Genomic DNA, 23,783 nt, shown 5'->3' with positions numbered 1-23,783 from the left:
TTATTGTGGCAGCAGGATGGTGAAAATAGTGGGAAAACGCTTCTCTGCTCCCAACCAGGGTTACTGCCCTTCCGCAGTCTCTCCCTTCACATCAATGCGACCAGCGACGACACCTGGGTCATCATTGTGGTGCAAATCTTCCCAGATATCGAACAGTATTCTGGGGAAGGTCAAACGGGTCGACGTGCTTCGTCAACAGCGAGATCACGTGTGGGTCCAAATTGTACGCCTCCACGATTGGAGCAGCGTGCCGCAACGCACCGCGTTTTATGGAATGAGCCGTGGCATTCCAATGAGCCAGAGCTCGCTCAATTTGGGCAGTCGTAAGATTCGTGAGCTTTTCGTTGCGTCGAAGTGTCCTGCATAACTTTATAGTGTCGAACGCATCCTCCTGCCCTCGTATCCTGACGGACCGAAAGGCGCGGTGGGGATCCGCTTTCGCCGTCTTCGGCGCCACGGGCCAATCCCAAGTTAGGGTCCCGTCCGGCTCCAGTGTAAAATTGTTGGGGGTTAAGGCCGCAATCCCAAACCAACGACTCGCCGTTATCCACACAAGTCAAAAACAACACGTTCCTTCCAATCGGTCCGGCTGCGGATAAATTGATCCATCCCTTCCGTTGTCGATGAGCGCACCTGCTTTGTCCCCAATCACGCCGCAGTTTTTGTAACCCCGAAAACATCATTTCCCGCGGGGTTCAATCCATTTGCAACATGGGCCACCAGCATCCTGACGTGCTGCAGTCGGGTCGGTGGCGCCACGTCAATTCCCATCAAAAAGGGCGCACAGCTCTCCTCGTTGATCGGCTGTTCGTGCGAGCACCAAAGTGTTGTAAATTGCCCCGCTAGGAACATTCTCGGCTCCCACTTTGGCGGCGCCCACGTCTCTCGACGCACCTCGTTCCCTCTCTTCGTGTGGCTGGCCCAAAGCGGGGATGTCGGGGCTTCGTCGTACCACAGTCGAGCGTCGTTGGCGGATAAGCTCCATTGCCCTTCTCGATGATTGCGTCGGGCAATTTTTAATATCGGGTGGAGCATCGGCGGTGCGGTGCGACGTCTTTGCGGAATAGCGGGAGGTGGTGGAATGGATGGGGCTGCCGTCGTCCGCTTTAATAAGAAGCAGCAAGCAGCCCCTCGCCGTTTTTTGACGGCCGTCCGCGCTGCGAGTAACCTCCTCCGGTTGCGTCCCGGACGTTGCTTTTAGATGTGTCGCGTCCATAAAAATGAAATAACTGGCATCGCAACGATATTTGCGTCCCTCGTCGTTACACGAGAGGCTGGGCTGCCCTCGAAAAGGTGTCTGCCTCATGAACAGCGGTGCAAGGAAGGGCGAGAATGTTGAAGAGTGGGATGCCGGGGCCGGATGCCATCATGAGCTGCATCCGGAATGCCCGCAGTAGGATACTTCCCAAATTCATGAAGCGATCAGTGGGATCCCGCTCCGCTTCCAGCGCGCACATCCACGCAAACAGACAGTCAAATACAGGTTGAGCCTGGTCCTCCGCCCGTTTCCAATAATTGTATGCGCCCCGGAGGTCTAAAAAGACTCCGGAAACGCCCTCATCCCATACACGCCGGGCCACGTGGCGACGCCGAATGCGCGGAACATTCGTCCCTCTTTTCCTGTAGCGCAATGATCGTCCAAAGAGAAGTACTGAAGGGCAAAGGCATCGAGGGATAGAAATGTGGTCACCCGAAATTGCCCTGAGACGTCTGGAGAAATAAACTGCCGTCTCTCTCGCGCCGGAGTTCGTTGGGCCGTGCGTGGCGACGCGCCCACAGCCATCAAGCGATGCTTTTAATGTGGTTTTTTGGTAACGCCATATTCGGCCTTATTGTGACACGCGACAGGTCCATCTGTCGGACCTCTCCGAGAGGTGGAAACTTCTTCCCGGCCCACCGTCTCCGCCTCCCACGCGGATTGCTGCGCCTCTTTAGCACTAATGCGTGCCTCTCGATCCTGTAGTTGGGTGCGGGTCGCCTCCAACTGCTGTTCGCGTCCGGCAAGCGCGCACTCTCGTTCTGCAAGAAGGCTGCCATCGACCGCAATGTTAGCTTCGCGCACCGATAGGTTGTTATGCGCCTCTTCCACCTGCGAATGAGGCTGAACGCTTCGATTCTGCACGTCCATGGCGGCGTGGGCGTATTTCGTGCTCAAGCGCTCCCCTTCAGCAATGATCAGTCCTTGCCACGCGCCCCAACTCCCGGGCCGCACCCACACGATGGGCAGGATCAATTGATTCTCAAAATTTGGTACTTGAAACGCCCGGAGATTCGCAATATGTCCTGTAAGGCTCGAATCCTCCCAGGGCTTGGTGACGTTTCCCAAAATCAGGCATAAGCCTGTCGATGAGGGAGCCACAGTTAACGTCTCATCCGGCATCTCGGTTTCATTAATGAACGTTGTCTGCACCTCGGTTTCGCCACGTTGGCGTACCAGGTCCCAGAGACGGGCGCCAATATCACACCACTCGGAGGCCGTGTAAGGAACCAATGCCGTTTCCTTAAACCAAACTGGCTGTGTCTGTAAGCTTAAAAATAAAAAATTATCCGGCCGCCATCGGCTCCCTGCTCCCTTAAGGTCATGGCCTTCCCAAAATTCATACGATAGGAAAAGTCTCATAAAGAAGAGCATTAGTTTTATCAGGATACATATACATCAATCAAGTTCTCCAGGTCTCCCGCGATCATTCTCTTCAGAAGCTCCTAAAAAAAAAAAATGTAGTAACACCGTAAAACCACCAGCCACAATGGTTTTCTCATACCGGGGCAATTCTCCAATTATGCCTTGTATGCACGCACACACAATCAACATACTACATGAAAACCACCCAATGTTTTTCACCAGAAACCAAACATCCCCACTCCCTCCCTAATTTTCTTCTGTCATTGTTATGCTCCATAGCGTTGGTCATTTTTGGCATTTGTATGCTATGCTGCCGCCTGGGGCTGGTGCACCCGCACCGTATGCGCACACACACACACACACACACGTATCCAAAAACAAATAAGTCACCAAATACTTTTTACCAATAATCGAAACTGCCCCCTTCCCTCCCTAATTTGTTTTCATATTTCGGTGGTTCTTCCACACTGCGGTGAGCGTCTTATCCTCTAAAGTCTTTGGATCATATTGACACTTGGCACTGGCGCGCCTTCTCCTTCCGGGACCACGCAATTTTCTGGTTTTCCTTCTCGCTCACATTATTGGAATCGACGACATCACATCTCTGCCAGCCAGTCATTCATCGGCGTGCCGTCTGCGTGCTGCACATAAATAATATCCCACGACATGTCTCGGGATAATTCCTCCCAACCATTAAAATACGCCGCCAGGCACTCAGTGAACTGCCCCACAGTGCCGGCGGTGGTGTGGTGCCCACTCGCCGTAGTCATCCGCAGCCCGACCAGCGTCCTCGGATTTAACTCCATGAAGAAAAAGGCGTCCAACAACGGAAATTCCTCAACCTCCGGTATGTACAGCAGCCGGTGGTTTATACAAGTCTTCTTTTCAATGTGTTCCGCCGAAGGCAAAAAATAGTGCCTGGTGGGGCCCTCCTGCGAGTACACCTCCGGCGCACAGAGGCGTTACTGACGTCGTGATGGTGGCCTCAGCTCCTTCAGTGTACAAATTATTTCAGTCATGAAAGTCCCAGTCAAAAATGCAAACACGGTGCTCTTCCCAAAAAATTGCGTGCATGAGATGATCCCTGATCCTCGATACAAATAAGTTAAACTCAGCCTGCGTCATTAACTGTGCCAACATGCACAGTGGTTCACTTGCGAGGTGGGCAGTTATCGGTGCATTGAAGGGCGACTCGCCATTGCGCTCTCCTCGTACTCGGACAATCCTCGCAAGATATTCAAGCACCTTATTACCCTCCCACAGTTTGGAAGTTCCAAAAACAAAGTAACGCTCGATTCCCCAAAAGGGCGTCCTATCCACAAAGCTGTGGCAACCGTCGATCCGTGCGTTACAATTCCCTTCATCAAAGATGTAGCGAAGAATCAATCCCACTTTATCCATGCGACCCCTCAACTCTCGCCAGTATTCCGCTTGCTGCTGCACGGGTTGATTGCGCTTCTTCCAAACGCACATTGCCTTCACGTCGCTCTCATCAGGGCAATTCATTATGATTCGTACGGCTCTCTTTTCACTCGCCCAGTGTATGTAACTTGTTGTCTCTGGCGTTGCCACCACAAGCATGCCCCATCCTCCGGGAGGCAAACAAGGAGACGGAATATCAAACCTGCCTATCACGTCGTAGATAATATGCCCCTTCATCCCGCGCCAAGACAGGTCCTTCACAAGTTTGATCATATGTTCTCATCGATGTGTTTTTTCACCGTCTTGATGGTCTTTTCAGACACTTACGCCTTAACTCCACCAACAAAGCTCACAACCATTTGGAGTTGCTCCGCATCGTAGCGCAGCAGCTTGTAGAGGAGGTACGAGCCGGCAGCCATCGAATTCCCAATCCCGGGCGTCCCAATCAAGGCGTGCGGAATTGGCGTAAAGTGCTCCTCAGGAAGACTGTTGAACCGCTCGGTTACATCGCCCTTGACGATCTGCCACAATCGCTCCACCTCAAAGTTCACATGGCAGTCACGAGTGGATTTATTCTCCCTCCTTCCGTTCCCACGAGTACGGCCATCCCTTGTCCGAGGTGAGCACCATCAACACGGGAGGTGCTTCACCGGATTGCTCCACACCGTCATCCTTTTCGAGGGTTCGGCCAACTGCCCTGTGCCTCCATGACTGCGGTGGTTCCCCCTCATGCACTTCCATTCCCTTCCCCTCACCGCCAGGAAGTTCCACCACGGTGCCACCTCGCATCGTGCACAGACTCGTAGCATCCCTCCAGGTATCTCGGTGCACTCGTCGTCATTGGGTTCCTCGCTTCCTCGGCAGCTGCATCCAAAAACCTTTTATTGATTTCATGAGCACCTGCCGTTACCTCCGCAGTAGCCACTAACCACCTCAGTAAATTGTCCATGCAATGCTCTTAAAGCCTGCTTAAATCCTCTTCCATATCCATTTCATCCCTTACAGCCCTCTCCATCCTCTTGTAACGATCGGATGCCTGCATTTCCCCCAATACTCCCGCATCGCAAATATGCTTCTCGGGGTCCTTAAAAACCCCTCCCGCAAGACATCCCGATTGGCCTCCACAAAGCCCCTGCCATCAAATCTCCTATTAAGAAGCTCATTCAGCTTTCTGTCCATGACACGAACTTTTCGTTCAAACAGTACATCTTCAATCTTAGTTACAAGGGTGAATTTTCTTCGCTGCTCCGAGTATCCGTCTGGCATTTCAAGAGCTGAATCAAGTTTTTGCATTGCCCGGAAATTGATCTTATCCCTCCTCTCATAGTCCCTCCATTGATGAAGAGAGAACACACCCTCGTGAAGAAGTTTGTACATCTGGTAGTCTGTCAAATTAAGAATTCCCTCAAAAAGCTGCTGGTCTTTTACGTAAGCATCAAGTCTCCAAATAAGCATCTCCCCCGTCGCATTGTAGTCTTTCATCAACGCTCACCATGGAGCCAATACAATTCCAAAAAAAAAAAATATTAATCTTCAAGCTGGTGCTGAGAGTATCTCCGTCTAGCATTAGATCTTCCACCAGACTGTCAAGAGTCCACTGCGGTCACTCTTTACTCCCCACCAAATGTCGAGCTGTAGCGTCGGAGCCAACACAGGTGCCGCTGGCTCCAAAGGACACTCGCGGCTGTTCCGTCCCGCAGTCCCAATGGAGTTGGGCGTGGCACTCGCACGGCGGGGCGATCGGTGCGCCATGCAGCCGCACTGCAACGCCTGTCGGTGAAACAGTCAAGGCCCACCGCCCCCGCAGCAACGCGACGTGCAACCGGCCACAACACCGCCACATTATCGTCCTTTTTTATTTTATTTTATTCACGTTGTCTGTCCGTTTGCCATACCACTAACACCAAAAATAGCTGCACACCTTCACAGAGGAAAGAATCTTCTGGGTCGCTGGCCGGATCCTGTAATTACCCAAAAAGAAAAAAGGAAAAAAAGCGGTAAATGGAGAGGCAATGAGTTCTCCGTAATGTTTGCCCCAATGTGTCTATGTATACACATTCTGCTAATCACTGCCGTTGACTTCTGCACATGGTTAGAATTAGAAACAATTATCCCCTGCGAAGTGGCAGGCCTTTGGGGCTCCTCCAGCCACAAAAAAACGCCGCAAGGTGGGGATCACAAAGTGGGTGGGTGAGAAGGAAAAAATAAAAATAAAAAACAATAATCATTTCGTCTGGCAGCTGCCGGCTCCCTGACTCCCTCAATCGCGGTCTCCCAAAAGACAGTGCGATAGAAGAAGAAAAAAGCTGTGAAGAGATATCTTCGTTTGTGCGAGATATGAATTTATTTGGGCAGCCAGCCATCCTCACAGGCATTCTTTTCACAAAATCCCATAAAAATAAGGAAAAAATCTGCGGCCCCTACAGTGCGCAACAGCCTCCAGTGACGATGCGCCTCTGGTGGAAAAAATAAAATAAAATTAAAAAAAGGGGTTTGGTGAGTGTGGCACTGCTGACCACAACGGTTCTCTGAAAAGAAAGGCATTCCCTGTCTAGACCTCGTAGGCACACACATATAAAAATCGCTAAAATACTTCCTAATATATTTCACCAGAACGAAATGCACTTTGTTACTATTTTTTTTTTTCAATTTTCTTGCCTATCCCATTTCTAGAAGATTTCTGTATTCACTTTTCTCGGATTTTATTTACAAGTTCAGTTGTCAACACAAACTGGTATTGGTGTACCTTTCCGTCCCAGAACGCCACAATTTCTTTTTCAGCGTCGGTTTTATTCCTGGAATTGACGTAATCACATCTCTGCCATTTTTCCATAGGCTTGCTGTCTGCGTGTTGTATATAAATAATATCCCACGACATGTCTCGGGACAATTCGTCCCAACCATCAAAATATGTCGCCATATCATCTTTGAACTGCCTCACGGTGCTGGCTGTCGTGTTATGCGCACTCGCCGTCGTCATCTGCAGCCCGACCAGCGTCTTCCGCGGCGAATCAACAAAGAAAAAGCCGTCCACCAGCGGAAAGGTTGGGAACGTCGGTATGTACAGCACCCGATACTTTAATGTTTCCGGGCCATCAATGAACTTCAGTTCAGTTATTGCAGCTGCCTCGGTGGGGTAGCCATGAGGGTTTAACGTTAGCACCGAGGACCGTGTTTCGGAAGGTGATGGTGGCGGCAGCTCCTTGAGATCCTTCACTATGGAAGTGACAAACTCCACACTCAAGAATACGCTTAAAGCATACTTTTCCAAAGCTGCAGGTTGAAGAACATTCTTCATCCCCAATACGAGGAAAAGAATATCATGCGGACTCAGCGCCTTTGCCAAACGAGATAACGTTAAAACCCCAAGATAATCACATATAGGTGCATTAGTGAAGTCCTCAAATGCGCTACCTTCTCTCACTCGAACAACCTTCAAAAGTTTTTGAGACGAATCCTCGGAATACCATTTTTTCTCTCCTCCCTGTGTAAAGTACTTTCCTTGCTCCCCAAGATTGATCCATTTCAAGGCCCTCATAACATCTTGCGTGCGTTTTCTATATTCATCCACATAAAAGATGTGACGTGGAATCGGCCCCACTTTTTCAATGCGTTCTTTGACCATCCTCCAGTATTCCGTTTTTTTCTCCGCAGTCTCGTCACGCTTCATCCATGCACACATCGCCTTCACATCCATCTCGTCAGGGCAATTCATGATGATTCGACTGGCTTGTAGTTGCTTCTCCCACTCATCATAGTTGCTTGCCTTTGGCGATGACACCACAATCATGCCCCATCCGGTAGTGGGCAAAAAATGTCTCAGTGGCGGCGTTCCTTTCTTTGCCACATCGTAAATAATGTACCCTTTCATCCCACGCTTCCTCAAACTTCTCAAGGCCGTGATGCATTGGTCCTCATCGCTGTATCTTGTCACGATTTTGGTGGTCTTGTCAAACACGTAAGCATCACGTCCACCAAAACAGTGAACGACCACTTGGAGTTTATAGATATCGTATTGCAGCAGCTGGTAGAGGAGGTACGAGCTGGCAGCCACCGATTTCCCAATCCCGGGCGTCCCAATCAACAAACGCCGCACGGGTGAAGAACTGAGAGTCAAGTCAGAGTTGCTGAACCACTCAGTGAGATCATTCCTGACGATCCGCCACACTCGCTCCACCTCACAGTTTACAAAAAAGTCCTCCGAAGAATTCTGTGTCATATTCCACGAGTACGGCCATCCCTTGTCCGAGGTGAGCACCATCAGCCTGGGACGCGGTGCATCGGACTGCTCCACACCGTCATCCTTTTCGAGGGTGTCACCAAATTTCTTGTACGTCCATGACTGTTCTGGTTTCCCCTCCCTCACTTCCAGTCCGGTCCCATCGCCGTCGGGAATTTCCACCACATGGCTCCACCTCGCATTGTACACGGACTCGTAGTATCCCTCCAGTTTCTCCGATGCGCCCGTCGTCGTTGGGTCCCTCAATTCCACGAGGGCTGCATCTAAAAACTCGTTAGTGATGTCATGAACACCTGCCTTTACCTCCGCAGCAGCTTCTGACCATTTCAGTAGAGTGCGCACGCCATTTTTGTAAAGCTTCTTTATATCTTCTTCCATATCCATTTCATCCCTTACAACCCCCTCCATCCTCGCATAAGCATCGGTTATCTGTATTTCTTTCAATACTCCTTTATCACGGATATACTTCGTGGGATCCTTGAAAAACTCCTTCAGCAAAACACTCCGATTGGTGGCCACAACGCCCCTGCCGCCCAATTCCATCGTAAGAAAATCGTTCAGCTTCTTTTCCTTGACGCGGACTCCTCCTTTAAACAGTGCTTCTTCGATCGTAGTGGAAATGGTAAATTTCATTTCTTGCGCTCGTCTTCGCCTTTCTTCTGTCTCACGCCTTAATCTTTCTTCCGCCTCACGTTTTTCTTCTGTCAGTACCTGAGTGAGAACTGCGTTTAGTTTTGCCTTTGGAAAAGGAGTGGTCGTATCCTTTCCGTCATAGTCCCTCCATTGTTCAAGCGAGACAACACCCTCGTGATGAAGTTTATTGATAGCCTCCAATAGTATTTTCAGCTCTTGGTACTCTGTTAAATTAAAAATAATTCTAAGAAGCCGCTGGTTTTGTACGTAAGCATCCGGCTCCTGAAGAAACACCTGCATCGTCACGTTGTGGTCTTCACCAACGGCCGCCCTGCCGCCAAAATAATTCCGAAGAAAATCATTCAGCCTCATGTCGGTGCTGAGAGTGCTTCCCTCCAGCAGAATGTCCTCTACGCTGCTGCCCATGGTCCACTTCGGTTGCTGCGTTTCCTCCACTCCTCTGCGAGTTGCAGCGTCGGAACCATCGCCGGGGATGCCGCTTCGAGGCGCCATCACAACACCCGTGCAGTGAAGCATTCCACTCACACCACCCAACTGCGGCCAGCAGATGCCGCCGGCTCCAAAGGACACTCGCGGCTGTTTCGTCCCGCTGTCCCAGTGGCGTTGGGCGTGGCACTCGCACGGCGGGGCTGTCGGTGCGCCATGCAGCCGCACTGCAACGCCTGTCGGTGAAACAATCAAGGTCCACCGCCTCCGCAGCAAAGCAACGTGCAATCGGCCACAACACCGCCACATTATCGTCCTTTTCTATTTTATTTTGTTTAATTCTCGTTGTCTGTTTGTTTTCCCTATCACTAACACTAGTAATAAATGTGCACCTTCACAAATAAAAATAGAGGAGGCACGATCCCACCGTCCCGCCGCGGGTCAACACTCTCCTCCACCCACCACCATTGCAGCATAGGAGACCGCAGTTACATCGCAGAGTCAGCACCACAATGTGCACCACACCATCGTGCAGTGAACGATGGGCGGGACGCAGCCATGCATCGCCCCGCTCCATTTTCCCACCCCTCAAGTATTGCGTGCCCACACAAAGTAGCAAACACAATAAACGTGCACACAAACCCAATCAACACCCTCACTCGCTGAAGCACATTCTTCACATGGAGTGACAACATTTGGGGACACACCAGCAGTAGCTGGCTGCATGGAATTTCCCTGCCAACCCTGCGGAGTCAAAGTGGCAGCCCCTCGGTGTTGCCCGCAGTTCACATGGCGGGAAGAATTCCACGCACGCATAGTTCCGGACACCTCGCTGTTTGAGTGCCCAACAGAACGTAAGAAAAATAACTGCGCGCAGGATGGCGTTTAAATAAGTAAACTCTTCAGCCTGTTTTGTTTGATGGTGTTGGCGGGCAATCCCACACAATCCAATCAAAGTGGCACGCCGGACAGAATGGCTTCAGTTAATAAATAAAAATAATTGCGTCAATGCAAAAAGGCAACGGAAAGTTGGCGCATGAGATTGACAGTGACAACTGAGGTGTCGAGGAGCACTTCGGCGTACAACTGGTCGTCAGGCAGAGAGGACAAATAAAACAAAAGGGCAGCAAACCCTCTCGTTCAATGTTTTCTAACCGCAACAAGAGAAAACAAAAACCAAAAGATACACCAATAAAAAAGTGTGTAGACAATTTCCTTCTCATCGTAACCCCCATTTATCTCAAAGCTGGAGGTTGTCGAAGTGCAAGACATTATTCAAAACTGAGGAAAAAATTACATCTGAGACGTTTGCGTGATGAGTATCCGGAAATATTCTTGACGACAGTGAGGGAAAGGCAGACGCCTGAGTTCCCCTCACCTTTGGCCTGACAAAAAAAAAAATCCCACAAACATGCATTTGTATGGTTGTAGTAAAGCTTTACCTTAACAAACCAACAACAGTATTAACAAAGGGAATAACAAGCAGGAAAAATCCAGGCGATTGCAAGGGCAAAGCATCTTCGCATTGGAATTATTGTACATCCTAAAGAAGAGCACTTGACAGGATAAAGAATAAGACCATAAAATCATTCTGCGACCACACAGACAAACACGCACTCACACACAATCATATCCCTCTCCCCCTGTTCAGTTTTATCACACCAGACACAAATAGGCCCAAAACACTCCATCACCCAAGAAACGGATGCAGAAACAAATAAAAATATAAAATTGGTAATAAATAAATTAAAAAATTTACTGCCTCCCACTGCAACAGTTTTACTCACAAAAATTAGTCAATGCACAACTGCACATCAAGTTTCTGTCCCCATAGATTCCATCGATGCGGCCAACTGAAGGCCAAAACTTTTCAGTGTGTGAATGGCTCGAAGGGAATGCAGCAGTTCTCCGGGTGTATGGCCTGTCCCAATCATCTGATGTGACACACTTTGCCGTGTGCGGGGCATTCTTGAGAACGTTGTTCGTTGTGCTCTGTTCACCCTCCTCTATGGATGCAATTTCGGTACGAATGGAAATAAGTGCATCGGCCAAACGATCCAACTCCCGCTTTGGCTCTGACTCTGTGGGTTCAATCATGAGTGTTCCCGCAACAGGAAATGCCGGGGTAGGTGAGTGAAGGCCATAATCCATAAGTCGTTTCGCCACATCTTCTGCCCCAATTTGTGCTGTTTTTTTAAATGGTCTTAAATCTATGATAAACTCGTGAGCGCAGAAATTGTTTTCCCCTAGAAAAAAAACTGGGCAGTGGCCGTCAAGACGCTTCCTTAAATAGTTGGCATTTAAAATCGCATACTCCGTGCATGTCTTGAGACCCCGTGAACCAAGCATCCACAGTAATAAATAATAAACTCGAAGAATAGACGCTGATCCGTATGCTGCTTGAGAGACTTGAGCAAAAGGCTGGGAACCACCAACATTTTGAATAAAAACAGAACCTGGCAAGAATAAAGCCAGGTGCTGACGAAAAGCAATAGGACCCATGCCTGGCCCACCACCACCATGAGGAATTGAAAACGTTTTTTGAAGATTAATCTGGCACACATCGCCCCCAATACATCCAGGTGCTGTGTAACCCGCCATGGCATTCATGTTTGCACCATCAATATAACATTGCCCTCTATGGTAGTGCACCATCGAAGTAATGGCCAAGATTTCCCTGCCAAACAAACCATAAGTACTCGGATACGTTTTCATAATGCACGAGAGATTCTTTTGTATGCTTTTGGCAAGAATTTTCCAAATCCTTCATGTCAATCCTTCCATCCGCCAAACACTTTATCTTTACAATCACCGTCCCTGCCAAGAGGGCCGAAGCAAAATTTGTGCCATGAGCACTTTCTGGAATCAAGCAAACATTGCGATGGCTCTCCTTTTTTGAATTATGATACGAGCGGATCACACGAAGAGCAGCATATTCACCCGGAGCACCACTATTTGGCTGAAGCGATACGGCATCTAAAGCGGTAATATCCCTTATTTTCTGCTCCAGATCCAAACACAACGCACTATATCCCCGCGTTTGCTCCGTCGGTGCAAGAGGGTGAAGGTTGGTAAATTCTGACCACGACAAGGACAACATGGCGGCAGCTGGATTAAGTTTCACGGTACAAGAACCCAAGGGCACACAACCATGCATGAGACCATAATCTTTTCCATGAAGACGGTGAATGTACCGCATAAGCTCACTCTCACTTTTGTACTTTTGAAAGATTAAACGCCCAAGGAAGACATATTTTCGTAACATTTGCAAAGGCATTGCTCTCTTTTGTTCTGCGAGTTTTGAAAGGACACTTATCACAGGAAGTTTTAGCCCTGCTGCCTCCAAGAGAGACACTACATGACCCTCGGTAGTGGCCTCATCCACCGATATAGAGACGGTGCCATGACTATAATCAACAAAAATATTAATGCCTTTTTCCACGCAGCATGTCACGTAGTCTTCAGGCGTTATACCTTTTAAATTTACGGTGACGGTAACAAAAAATGTACCATTGACCACTGTATGCCCTACAGACTCTAAACCAACAGAAAGTATTTTGGCTTTACTGTGCATTTCGCCCGCAATTTTCTTCAAGCCCTCAGAGCCGTGATAAATGGCATAAAATGCCGCACCATTTGCTAGGAGAGCTTGTGAAGTACAAATATTGGGTGTGGCGCGTTCCCTCTTAATACGTTGCTCCCGCGTCTGAAGCGCCATGCGTATGGCCGGACAGCCCGTCGAGTCTTTACTTTTATACCAATGACGCGACCCGGAATCAATCGCTTAAATTCCTCACTGACAGCAAAAAATGCGGCTTGAGGCCCTCCAAACCCTAGTGGGGCACCAAAGCGTTGGGCAGATCCCAAAACAACATCGGCTCCCATTTCTCCCGGAGGTTTGAGAAGAACAGAAGCCATCAAATCCGTCCCACAACAACTGACGACACCATGTTGCTTTGCCTTCTCAAACAGTGTCGTAAAATCATGAAGCATCCACATGGCATCTGGAGTTTGTACCAAAATTCCACAAAGTGAGGAATCGCTCCAATCAATCAAATTTGGATCACCAACAACGGCCTTTATTTTAATGGGCTCAGCTCTCGTTTTCACCATCTCTACGCAAGATGGGAAGGCATCCCTCGATAATAAAAAAAGGTCATACGCTCCTTTCGACCGTGATGAAAGGCAAGGTGCATTGCCTCAGCACATGCAGTAGCCTGATCAAGAAGAGATGCATTTGCCAAATTCATAGCTGTCAAGTCTATAATCATGGACTGAAAATTCAACAGGGACTCTAGACGGCCTTGAGATATTTCAGCCTGGAAAGGAGTGTATGGGGTGTGCCATGCAGGATTCTCGATAACGTTACGAAGTATTACAGGTGGTGTGCCCTGGCTCAGCCGGCCACCTCAACGTGGTGCCAGGGTCTAGTACTCTTTGCTAGAGAGGAAGCTAAGCGCCTGCTGTTCATGCTTCAAACCCGATGAGTAGTTGTTACTTAGTTTTACGGGCCGGAAGGGCAGATGTTGGAGCCATTCTATAATGGCTGCCCGCGGAGTAAGGTTATCCTTGCTACTGAATTCCTTCGTACGCTTACCAGAGCTGCACAATTGAGGTGTAGTTACTACGACTGGTAAGAGCAGAAAAAAAAAAAAAAAAAAAAAAACAGGTGGTGTGCCCTGGCTCATAGTATCCTTGCCCAATCATGCTCTTTAATACCTTATTCCGTGAACCCAGTGAATGGAGAAGCGAAACGGCATCCTGCTCGCTCATCGCCGGAGCCTCTTTTAAAGGACTTCGCAAAATATTCTCTGGGATCGCAGCAGTCATGAGGTCCGACAGACTTTCTTTGCCAATTATTCGAAGCATAGAAATTGATTCTGCCGCTGATGGTCCAATATGGCGATTGACGTAACTGTTTGTAGCAGTCCGTCGTACAAACGCCAGTGGCAACGTGGAGAAATGATGGAAGCAACGATACATTATTATGTTAGATATGTGCTCGTCACCCTCCTTCTCTCTCTCTCTCTCGCACACGCGTTAGTTTTCTTTTACTTTGGAAAAAAATTGGGCTTCACAGTTAAAAATCCACAAGAACAAATAAAAAATATAATTAAAAAATAAAAATAAATTTAAACAATAATCAAAATAATAATAATAACCCATTAAAATAACAATAACAACCAAAAAGGATTGTCAAGGAAAATAAGCACGCATTTATATGAGCAATTCCAATTTTCATCCCCGCACACCACATATAGCCCCCGCGTCCCTTTATCCATGGACCTTCACGTTGGGTATTCACTAAAGTAGGCGTGACGAAGGGCGCCAGCCGCAGTCAAACGCTCTTGAGGATCCAGGCAAAGTAATCTTCGCAACAAATCCAATGCACATTCAGAGGCATCCGGGAAAAATTCACGGAGAGGAAGAGGACGCTTCGGCTCAAAGTGCACCTTTCCCCAATCGGGAAGCAGCACCGCCGATGGCCACGATGTGGGCGTCGGTGTCAATAATACATCAAATATTCGTGACAACTGCCAAATATCTCCATCGCCTGCAAAAAAAGCACCACTGTACCCCCGTAGAAGTTCCGCAAATACGCACCCTGATGACCACACATCAATTTCGGGTCCGTAGTGTCGCTGGCCCAGAAGTAACCCGGGAGCTCGGTACCACCTCGAAGCGACTTCGTGAGTCATGGATGCTTCCGTATCCCATACACGACTTAGTCCAAAGTCGCCGAGACGTAGTTCCCCCTCCGCAGTCAAGAAAAAATTTGAAGGTTTCACATCTCGATGAAGAACACCCTCGCTGTGTATGTACGCTAACGCCAAAAGAAGCATTTTAAATAAAGACTTTGCCTCTAACGCGGGCAGAGGATTGCTGGCAGTTCTCCCTGAGAGGACTGTTGCCAAGTCAGTCTTGCAACGCTCCATCACTAACGCCAAGGAGCAGCCACACGGAACTACCTCATATTTCCGAATAACAAAAGGATGCACCAATCGCATTGCAACAAGTAGTTCCCTCGCTGTGGGATGCGGAATACCCTCATCGAGACGTGGAGTTGTGACGAATTTGATTGCGGCTGGCATTCCAGATTCCTTAACAACTGCAGCACGAACGACGCCAAAGCGGCCCTCACCAATTGGGGGTCCAATAATAAAACGATCCATGTCAAGCGACCACCTCTCTCTTCTTTTTTTCTCTTCTTCACCCCTCTCCTCCATTCTACGGCATCGTGAAAATATAAATGGAACACAAAAAATCGACTCCGGTGATGCCAAAATCCCACCGCACCCAAAGATCATTCTCAATGCCCCTCCCTAATGAGCAAATGCATGGAAACTGAAAGAACTCCAATTTATCTCAAATGAATCCATTTTTTGTTGTAGTGGTAGTTATTGTTTTCTCCACGTCAGAATCTAATTATTTCAAAAACTTTCTCGTATTTAAGACTTCTGACTCCCTATTCCCAGCAGGGGCAGTCGCACCAGAGTACATCTTTGCTCGAGCGAACAAACTCACTCTTTCAGTCCTGGGTTTCTCATGGCACACTTCCGCCTCAACAGGAGGAAGAGGAGGAGGAAGAGAAGAAGACTGCTGCTCTTCCGTGGAATATTTCGGTGTGGCTGTGGCCACATCACCCTCATTTTTGGCTTGCAGTTTTGCCGCACGATCCCCAACCGAAAAAAGAGACTGATCCATAGTCGTGTTTTCAGGGGCAACAAGATCATCTGCACAGAAAAGAAATCCCTCAGCGCCTGTGCTCAATGCACACTCCCGAGAATCATCCGCACAACAACCGCCTGTATGCTCCCTCACCACCAATGATTGACTGAGAGAGTTCTTTTTCCGCAAGAGCTCATCACGTAGTTTATTAACGGTTGACGTGCCACCCCTCTTGGCTGCTACTCGTAAAGGAATGGAGTGAGTTACCCTCCGAACTGTCGCATTGGGGATGCTGCTGTCCGTCTTTAGACACTGATTCGTCCGGTACGTTTTTATCTCTGTAAAAGACACGCGTGTACAGCCCAAACCTCCCTCTTGCGTGCGCCGCCAAAATGCATCACACCGTTGCCTCTTGCTTCTCAGAGATATGAAGGCGGCGCATCTTCGGCTTCACGATCGCTGATGTTCTGCTCACTTTCCCCCGAGTCATCCGGAGATAAAATCCGTCAACTTGATGTTGCGTTTTGTGAAAATGCGTTTGTTATACCTGCGGCACCCGCGCTCTCCTCGCCACCAAAAGGAACGCTGCCGCCAGATTCCTTCCTCGCCCTCTTAAACTCCTTCAGAAAAGCGGAAACGTCCATTTTCTTCAAACGTAAAAGGAATAAAAAGAAAAAAAAGAAACGAGCATGTGCTTAGATGAGGTCGTTGGCGTCTTATCCTCAGAAATGTGAGAGGAGGAAAACACAACAAAATGGGAGAAGACAATTTAATCACACATCGCTCTGCATCAACGCGCTCCAAAGAAAAATTATCCAGCACTCATACACACGCAACAAAAGCCATCAGAGAAATAAATCGAGAATAGCCAAACTCGTCGTAAAGTAGCAAAGCTGCAGCCTTAATTTAGTGCCCCTTTTAGCCGCCGGACTCCCCTGCACCGCGTGAAGCGCAATGAAGGAGGCGGGTGGGACGACAGAAAGAAACCGCAGCCGCCACCTTCCCGCGCAGCACCATCAAAATTCGCCCCCACAACTCGCACATTCGTTCCAAAAAGTTTCTAAAAAAAAAACAACTAAAAACGCTGCGAATCAATAAATATGAGATGATTTGAACACTGCGGATTGCAAGGCCGAGCACTCACGTATTCCACAGGAGGGCGGACTGGCATTTCAATTAGAAGGACATGAATTCATAAGTTTTTCCTCCTCCTTTTGTTTCTCCGTGAGTGCGAGAACACAGACGAGGGAAAACTCACAGTTTTTCAACGAAAAAAATTCTTTTGACACCAAAAAAAAGAAAAAAAGACGGCAGCCAAATGAGGGTCATTTTTTTCTTGTCGATTTCGTGAGCGTTTATTTATTTTTTTTTTTTCTGCAAATTGTGCCAGAGACAAAAGAAAAAAAAAACACCAACAAATAACACACACGGAAATAATTAAAAAACACAAACACGTGAAAGTAAAAATAAAAAGGCAACAAATAACATATCATATCGTCCTTATTTTCACTGCAGAGTTCTCTACGGAAAAAAAACACCCTCAATAGGATCATCATCGTGCGCATGTTGCAGCCCGGAAACAGACAGAGTCGAGAGAACCAAGTGTTTACAATGAGATGCCACATCACTCGCATTAGCCTCATTCTCCATAACAATGGATTCACTTGGAAAACTCAGTTTTCGCAGTAAATTCTCTCTCGCAGCCGTTCTAATCGACCTGAGAGATCCACTGTCCAACCTGAAGTGCACATCCACCAAACGCTTAGCGAGCATCAACACGGTTTCCCCATCACTCACCGTAACTAAAATCACCTGACACCTCGTGGCTGATACATAAATAAGAACATGAATTACGTCAGAGCCCTCTGAATACTGAGGGTTGTCTTGCGGTGCAGCAAGAAAGGGGAGGCTACCGGTGTGTTGGCCATCATCCATAGAGGAGTATATACACCTGCAACAGCAGCAGAAACATCGTCGTCGTCATCATCCAAATCAGCATCGTCAGCATTCTCCTCGTCGGGAAATGTACCTGCGGTATTTCGATCTTCTTCTCTTCGTGGCGTCCAAGAGACAACAGTTGTTGCCTGGGCGGATTCAGTAGTCAAACGATCGGACTCGCAATTACAAGCATTCACACTGTTCAACTCTTTATGGTGGCTCTGAACACTAGCACAGGACGGATTTATAGCTTGCGGTGTCTTTCAAAGAAATTCAAAACATTTGCGGCACACCCGTCGTCGTTTATTTACATGAAGCTTTTGTAATTTAACAAAAAAGCTCGAGCATGACGCACAGAAAATACCGCCACAGTACCGACAATGATGACGCCTGCACCCGAAATTAAATTTGACCTCACATATTTCGCACTTCTGTATTGAGCTATCAGACGTCCATTCGCCTAATACTGATAGCCTGATCGACTTATGCCATACTTTATTTCTACTGCATTTATTAACAGACATAAAAAATAATATGTGCATATAAATACATATAATAATATCACACGTGAGGGACATCCGTAACAGTAATGATAAGGCCAACCATATAAAGGAAGCTAAGCCGCAGACACACACACTATATATATATATATAGTGAGATAGAGAGAAAGAAAAAACAAGGGGAAAACATTGTTGTTGCTTTTTGGTGTTGTTTCGTTCCATAAAAATTGCCTCTACCGTCATGTGCAGCACCCTCAATCACGACCCCAGTGAGTCTTCACCATCACTCTTTTTTACCACGGAAGAAAATGGCAACCAAGAAATATCCGCCTCAGACGGTGAAGAAGAGTCCCCGTCGTCACTTCCGCTCATGGAGTCTTCAGGCAGGCTGTCATTTGCAAAGGAGCTGTGGATCATAGTTCTAAGAGTGCCGCGCGCAACGGGCCCAATATGGTGCAGGAATTCATTCAACATGTTGTCGTGGCCAGGGGCTGGACCGAACGAAAAGTCACGGATGGCCACGTCAAGTTCATACGGCGTGAGAGGCCGATCCATTTCCCAGTCACCAGGGGGCGAGGGAGTGCGGCGAGCAGCAGCAGCAGTATAGGGTAACGTGGCACGTGAAACCCGCACAAAATGACGGACAAGCAGATTCGCCTGTTGCCGAGGCAGAGCGCATACGCGGCCAAGATCAGTTCGGAGCACAACCAATTCCAGAGGATGAGGGTGCGGCGCCGCCACGCCATGAAGATATCGCCAGCTTGGGCTGGATGAAGCTCCAAGTTTTTTCGCGCGAGCTTCCAACAGCATAGTGAAGCCACGGCGTAATGCTTGATTTTATACCACCACTTTTTGGATTAATTCGGCTCGAAGCAGGCTGTCTCCTGCTGAGGCGATGTGTGTGCTTTGCGTGCTGCTTCTGCGGCGGACTCGGCTTGTTCCATTTTCTTTCTCCATATCGTTTTGGGGCTGTCACGGCTGCCGCACGGGATATGGCGCTTAGCCGCTCGCACGATACCTCTGCGGATGTCCAACCATGTGGACGCGGTGGCAAGAAGGGTTTCACACAACGAGGTGAAAGCAGGCCAATCCGCTTTGCGCAGGGCAGAGGTGGCTTTCTTCCGTCGAGGCGGCGTGTTGGCTAGTCGCGGAATGCCATCATCCATCCCTGCCAAGTAAGATATTAAGCAGTGGTCCAAATCCATGTAGGGAGTAGATTGCCAGTGGGTGACACGTAGCACGCAATACGCAGTCACGTCAGGGGACGGGAAATTACGATGTGTGATCCGTGTTGCCTGCGCCGGGTCATTTGCCAGTTCAAAATTGAAATCAATTAAAATAGCAACGAAGTTTTCTCCTCCAGTCGTTGAGGGTAGGTGTCTGTCCCAGAGTCCATGATGTAAATTCAGTTTACCCGCGATAATCGCTGCGGGGCCTAAGCGACGAATGGTACTAATAAACGAAGAGCTCTTAAAGGTTGCTGTGGGAGGGTTGTAGAGGTTCACCACGCAGGTGCTGGGACAGCACTGTGGAAATACACGGACAGCAATGGTCTCCAGGAGGTCAGTGCCAGAGAGCGACAGGCGCTCGCACGGTAGAGAGTGGCGCATCAGAACGGCAACGTCACCACCGCACCCAGTGCGGCCTGAAGAAGGCCATTGCAGCCGGATAATTCTGCCGCCGTGGCGCTTCGATTATTTATTTCCTGCAGAAGAACGATGTCAGGTTGGGGCAGCTCTCATCGCACAACAAATGCAATCTTTTTTACGGACGAGAGGCCTGCAATGTTACGCTGCCAAATAGTGATGTAGCCATCCACCTCGGAACCGGAATTCTTGTGGACGTCACCGCCACGGGTGGTATCAACGGAATGACCGCAGCGAAACGGTCGTGCAGTTTTGTCCGACAGTCTGCAGGCAGACCGCTTCACCTCCCGCACCGGGCATGGCGTGGAACCCTCTCGAGGAGTAGAGTCGTCTTGGTCTTTGTCGTGCTTGCAGCAATGCACCGCAGCGGAGTTCCTACATGCAACCAGAGCCCCAGCACCGCAAAAAGGTACGGGCCTCATCGCAGGGGTACACTGCAATACATATATCGTGTAATTGTCGTTGTGTGTCTGCCTACGGTCACAAAAAGAAAAAGAAAAAAGCATCTGAGGGCACACACAACCACAACGGGGCGTCAAACAAAAAAGACAAACAGGATGAATGATGAAACGCAACACTGCACGGCTGCCCACGCTGTGGCAAGCCGCGGCACACATGCTGGAAAGTAAAAAGACAAAGATGTATTCGTCTTCCATTATGCATTCACTCAAAAACAAGAAAAAACTGCACGCTGGTGCGTGGCCTCCAAATCGGTGCGTATGTCTCGCCTGCAGATAAAAAATAAATAAATACGTTACACTCCTTCCAGTCGTTTAAACACCCGGTGCCCAAACATTATTTATATTCCACTGGGACACTCGGCGTGGTTTCGTGCCCCCATTCCATTGTCTCTTTTATTAGCCGGCGCCATCGGCGTGGCACACAATGCCGGGAGCGTCTCTGGTCAATCAAACAAACAAACACTCAGTAGATCCCGTAATTGTCGGACCACAAAAAAAAAAAAAAAAAAACACGAAAAAACGCGGTGCTGGCGCTGGGGAGAGCATGCTTCCACATGGAGGAAGAGCTCTGCGCAGCGAAGGGGATGTAAAATAAAATGGTCAAAACAAAGTGTTCACAAAAAGTGGCAATTATTTAAAAGAGTGCGTGGCCAGACGCATATGTTCCCGCTGGAAGCAGGAAGTCCTCACTGCGATTCCTCAGTAAAGGGCTAAAAAGCCGCACAGCAGCAACTGCGACAAGCCCCCACGCATGGAGCCGTCACCTTTACCTTTTTTGGCGTCGCTTTTCCTGACCAGTTTTAGTTCATCGACACTCAGTGTGCGGTTGTACAGAAAGACGTTCGTCACCGTCACATCGCTGCTGTTGATGTCTCCCTCGTCGCCCCCAATGTAGAATTGTGTGATTTCATGTCCCAGCGCCCCAAGTTTCGTTATATTCTCTGAGCTCCCCACAATCACACCATCCACGTACACAGAGCCCTTGTTGCCGTCCTGAAGCATGAGCGCCACCTGGTGTTCTTTCCCCGGCTCCCAAGTGGTGTCCTTTGCTGTCTTTGTGCCGTCGAACACTGTCTCCCACGTTTTATTCATGCTGTACGACAGCCCAATGATCTTCGTCCTCTTATTGCCCCTCAGACTCGCACCCAGCAGAGGAGTGCTCCCCTTCGCAACCTGGTGAATGGTCACCGTCGCCACAAGGGTGAATCTGTGGTTCACAAAGCTGTACTGTCTGTTATCCTCCCGGCTGTTCACGGGCCATGTTGCCATGGATCCAGGCCCCATGAACTTGAAACCATTTTTGACCTTCGCTGCCTTCGTCACGGATGCATTCACGCAACGGTAACCGTCGATCCACGTCTCACCATTGGCCGAATTGGACAGGAATCCAACCAGACCAGCCGTGGGTGTGGACGAAGCGGAGAAGGAGGCGTCCAACTGTGCCCAAGTACTGAGGACGGACTTGATCGTCTTCAGCTCCTCCGTCAGGCGGGCAAGTGGAATGCCCCTGTGCGTCGCCATATAATTCTCCTGTGCAATGTACAAATTACCATCCGAGTACAGCAGGGTGTTGTCAAACGTCTTATTCATAACACTGTCCACAGAAACCGGTCCAATGTGAAGCGTGCGGTTGTTGTCCGTGACCCAAGGGCAGAGCGCCTTGTCCTTTTGCTCCTGCGTGGGGTACCCTCTCTGAATGTACAGCATGACCTTCCTTCCATCAATGGTCGCGGTGATGGGGGCTTCCAAATGCAACTTTTCGTCTCAGGGAGCTCTTGGTCGTGACTTGAACCACACGCCTGGGAGTGTCCCAACAGCCTCCGTCCACCTTTTCCCCCATGTCACGCGACTCGTACACCCTCTGGGAACGTTCACAATCAACAATCATGGGAAATGATCCCTCCCATTCGGTGACGAGGGGTTCAAGACAGTCCGCAGGGGACATGCCCTCAGAGAGCACCCAACTGCTGCCGTTGTCCGTCGAATAGACGATCATGGAGACAGATTTATCATCTTTACTCCCTCCACAGGAAACACAAGCATGCCATTCTCCATCAGAACACCAGAGCCAGCACCGGGGAAAAAATAATTGACTTTATCCTCAGTCTGTAGGGCTTCCTTTTTTAACAGCGGTTTTGGATCACCCCATTTGATCATTCCACTCTGCTTGCCGTCCGGGGACTGCGTCGCCTCTCCTACAACCAGTTGAATATCCAAGTCACCCAGCACACTCTCCTTCGCGTTCTTACAGTGCAGTTTTTGGCTTCCCGCAATTAGAAAAACCTTATTGCCCCGCGAAACGCTTTTAGGACTGGACACAGTACTCACACTTCCCATTTCATCCGTTGTACCAAGCACGGTGTGCACCCTCAATGTGCCATTATCGACCTCAGCGGCAAGAGACAACAAACCCCACGAAGAATTGACGTACACCGCAACAACATCAGATTTAACAACCTGTATTTTTTACCACCGGAAAAAACATGTGGCATGGAACCCTCAGCAAGCACAGCCATCACTCCACCAGCACGGATAAGAGAGGGTGAAGTAAACGAATCCATCACTCCACCTTCCCACCTTTTGGCAACACCTGCGTCTTCTCTGGCAGATAAATATCGACCCATTGAGGCAGCTGCACACCCCCTGGCTTGCTCTCCACAGCGTGTGCACCTCCACTGCCGCAGCACATCATCAAGACAAGGAGAAGCAGCACCGCAGAAGTAAACACACGCCGGGACATGTTGGGCCTCTGCGGCTCACTCTCTCTTCCTTCCCTCCTCCTTCCGGTGAATCCGGTCACGCGGCGACGGTTGTGTGTGCGGGTTGCCTTCACTGCAGCAACACGTGAGAGCATATAAATATAAATATGTGTGTGGGCGGTGTGTGTGTGCTGTTGTTGGTCCTTTCAGTGCCTTATAATTTCACAGTAGCGATTCGCGCTTGGGATTAACTTCCTTCTTGGAGGGGAGCAACAAACAACAGCGGAAGAAAGGCAGCACAACAACAGCACACACCGTCACCCATCCACAGTGAGTGGCACCATCCCCGCAGCCATTACTCCCCAGTACCCCCAACAGCATAAATAAATATAAAGTATTTAAAAAGCGAGCAGCCTTCCAGTTGGGAACCGCGGGCAATGGCCCTGCAAAAAAAAGAAAAATGAGAGGGGGCCACGTGTGCAGTGAGGGGTACGAGCGTTGCACT

General features: G+C 49.0%; 5 protein-coding genes and 3 pseudogenes across 5 annotated transcripts, besides 17 other annotated features; all 8 read right to left on the bottom strand.

The window, feature by feature from the left end:
* Positions 1-2,705: part of a mobile genetic element that runs on past the window's edge.
* Positions 1-8,219: part of a sequence feature (areas not merged during assembly with more than two copies in the genome that could not be assigned to a particular haplotype) that runs on past the window's edge.
* Positions 2,531-2,705: a mobile genetic element.
* Positions 2,970-2,990: a microsatellite.
* Positions 3,041-5,485, bottom strand: Tc00.1047053508325.180 (annotated as a pseudogene).
* Positions 5,979-6,436: a mobile genetic element.
* Positions 6,509-6,533: a sequence feature (AT_rich).
* Tc00.1047053508325.160 (retrotransposon hot spot (RHS) protein, putative) lies at positions 6,732-9,674 on the bottom strand (the record flags this gene model as incomplete). The annotated part of the gene is made up of 1 exon (XM_815041.1): positions 6,732-9,674. The coding sequence occupies one exon, from the start codon at positions 9,672-9,674 to the stop codon at positions 6,732-6,734; it is 2,943 nt and encodes a 980-aa protein (XP_820134.1).
* Positions 8,220-9,101: a sequence feature (haploid, Esmeraldo-like haplotype).
* Positions 9,102-13,764: a sequence feature (areas not merged during assembly with more than two copies in the genome that could not be assigned to a particular haplotype).
* Positions 11,081-11,123: a sequence feature (AT_rich).
* Tc00.1047053508325.150 lies at positions 11,145-14,348 on the bottom strand (annotated as a pseudogene).
* Positions 13,765-14,030: a sequence feature (areas merged during assembly that could not be assigned to a particular haplotype. This can correspond to areas where the two haplotypes were merged or to regions with more than two copies in the genome that were merged during assembly.).
* Positions 14,009-14,031: a microsatellite.
* Positions 14,031-22,742: a sequence feature (areas not merged during assembly with more than two copies in the genome that could not be assigned to a particular haplotype).
* Positions 14,456-14,554: a sequence feature (T-rich).
* Tc00.1047053508325.130 (protein kinase, putative) lies at positions 14,654-15,673 on the bottom strand (the record flags this gene model as incomplete). The annotated part of the gene is made up of 1 exon (XM_815040.1): positions 14,654-15,673. One exon carries the CDS (start codon positions 15,671-15,673, stop codon positions 14,654-14,656), a length of 1,020 nt encoding a protein of 339 aa, XP_820133.1.
* Positions 15,933-15,961: a microsatellite.
* Tc00.1047053508325.110 (hypothetical protein, conserved) lies at positions 17,556-17,969 on the bottom strand (the record flags this gene model as incomplete). Its single annotated transcript, XM_815039.1, has 1 exon — positions 17,556-17,969. One exon carries the CDS (start codon positions 17,967-17,969, stop codon positions 17,556-17,558), a length of 414 nt encoding a protein of 137 aa, XP_820132.1.
* On the bottom strand, positions 18,236-18,715 carry Tc00.1047053508325.101 (hypothetical protein, conserved; the record flags this gene model as incomplete). Its single annotated transcript, XM_815046.1, has 1 exon — positions 18,236-18,715. One exon carries the CDS (start codon positions 18,713-18,715, stop codon positions 18,236-18,238), a length of 480 nt encoding a protein of 159 aa, XP_820139.1.
* Positions 18,854-20,124: a mobile genetic element.
* Tc00.1047053508325.90 (uncharacterized protein) lies at positions 20,211-20,774 on the bottom strand (the record flags this gene model as incomplete). The annotated part of the gene is made up of 1 exon (XM_815038.1): positions 20,211-20,774. The coding sequence occupies one exon, from the start codon at positions 20,772-20,774 to the stop codon at positions 20,211-20,213; it is 564 nt and encodes a 187-aa protein (XP_820131.1).
* On the bottom strand, positions 21,279-23,435 carry Tc00.1047053508325.80 (annotated as a pseudogene).
* Positions 22,743-23,002: a sequence feature (heterozygous, non-Esmeraldo-like haplotype).
* Positions 23,003-23,783: part of a sequence feature (areas merged during assembly that could not be assigned to a particular haplotype. This can correspond to areas where the two haplotypes were merged or to regions with more than two copies in the genome that were merged during assembly.) that runs on past the window's edge.

This window comes from Trypanosoma cruzi, genomic scaffold, assembly GCF_000209065.1.
Source record: "Trypanosoma cruzi strain CL Brener 1047053516775 genomic scaffold, whole genome shotgun sequence".
NCBI lineage: Eukaryota > Euglenozoa > Kinetoplastea > Trypanosomatida > Trypanosomatidae > Trypanosoma > Trypanosoma cruzi.
This window is presented reverse-complemented; position numbering and strand designations above follow the sequence as displayed.